Source organism: Salvelinus sp. IW2-2015, unplaced genomic scaffold (assembly GCF_002910315.2).
Source record: "Salvelinus sp. IW2-2015 unplaced genomic scaffold, ASM291031v2 Un_scaffold2347, whole genome shotgun sequence".
NCBI classification, from domain to species: Eukaryota; Metazoa; Chordata; class Actinopteri; order Salmoniformes; family Salmonidae; genus Salvelinus; species Salvelinus sp. IW2-2015.
The window spans coordinates 83093-84336 of NW_019943672.1; the positions used below are offsets into that span (position 1 = coordinate 83093).

General features: G+C 42.9%; 1 protein-coding gene across 1 annotated transcript in view; it reads right to left on the minus strand.

Annotated features, from left to right (window-relative positions):
• Positions 1 to 135: 135 nt before the first annotated feature.
• The window catches only part of LOC112073735 (FAD synthase-like), a gene marked incomplete at its 5' end in the record, with an annotated part of 16586 nt that continues 15477 nt past the window's right edge, over positions 136 to 1244 (minus strand). Inside the window, one exon of the mRNA XM_024140974.1 lies at positions 136 to 321. Within this exon, the coding sequence (XP_023996742.1) occupies positions 151 to 321 (171 nt within the window). The remainder of the gene's footprint in view (positions 322 to 1244) is intronic.

Sequence of the window (1244 nt, forward strand, 5' to 3'; positions counted from 1 at the left end):
TTGTTCCAGCCCAGCACAAACACAGCTGATTCAGCTCATCAAGGTCTTGATGATTAGTCGATAAATTGAGTCAGATGTGTTAAATCTGAGATGGAACACAAGCCTGCCCACCCTGTGGGTCTCCAGGCCCAGGAGTCATGCGACGTTTGTCTACATATTGAAAACGTCCTGTCGAATGTATTGTAGTGGAGCCAGACGGTTGGTCACCTCTCGTGTGTGGAAGGTGGTCCCTGAGCCAGCGAACAGGTGCTCCAGACCGTTGAAGGCTCTCTCCAACAGAGACGGGATCCCAGGGAAGATGTAGACGTTACGCACACTCACCTGGGAATGACACAGAGACGGGTCAGAACCAGGACCAGCATGACATCAAGCATCTCYAGACTCTTAAGAAAGCCGGTGGCACTCATATCTCCTATCATTAAAATATATTTGACCTGGTTTCAGACACTGACCATCAGGTAGAACGATCATGTTTTCTACATGATATCATGTTATACTACAGCGTTAAAGAATACTCATTTCTGATTAGCTAGAAGGGCATTCTAGAATGACATTAAAACCAGATAACTGGACAGTTGGAAAAGATATCGGGACGCCTTGCAATCATGACGCAATATGCGCCTACACATGCAGACCGTACTTGTTACAGGACGCTAAACCAACAACTGCACAAACTGAAATTGGATAAATTGTAAACGAAAGGTCCAAAGAGGAAAAGAACGTAGCTAGCTAGCATGGATTTGTTTTTGCAGAGACATTTTTTTGGAGCAGTGAGTGATAAACATGAATCTCTCTGGACCCAACCAATGCTCCCTCTAAACTGTGCGTGTGCACAGGCGCGACGCAGTAGAAATAAAAGCCTGCACAGAGAAGCACGAGATTGAATTTCACTTAACTTTCTAGAGTTTTTCCCCCTTAGTTAACACTATGAACATTCGTTTCCCTTTACTGTGGGAATTGTGCAATAAAATGCWAATTAATTACTTAAAAATCATACAATGTGATTTTCTGSATTTTTGTTTTAGATTCCGTCTCTCACAGTTGAAGTGTACCTATGATAAAAATCACAGACCTCTACCGGCTTTGTAAGTAGGAAAACCGGCAGTGTATCAAATACTTGTTCTCCCCACTGTATATATACACACACACACAACTCAGCAAAAAAAGAAACATCCCTTTTTCAGGACCCTGTCTTTCAAAGAAAACGATATCATAACCGCCATCGATAAAAGACAGTACTGTGC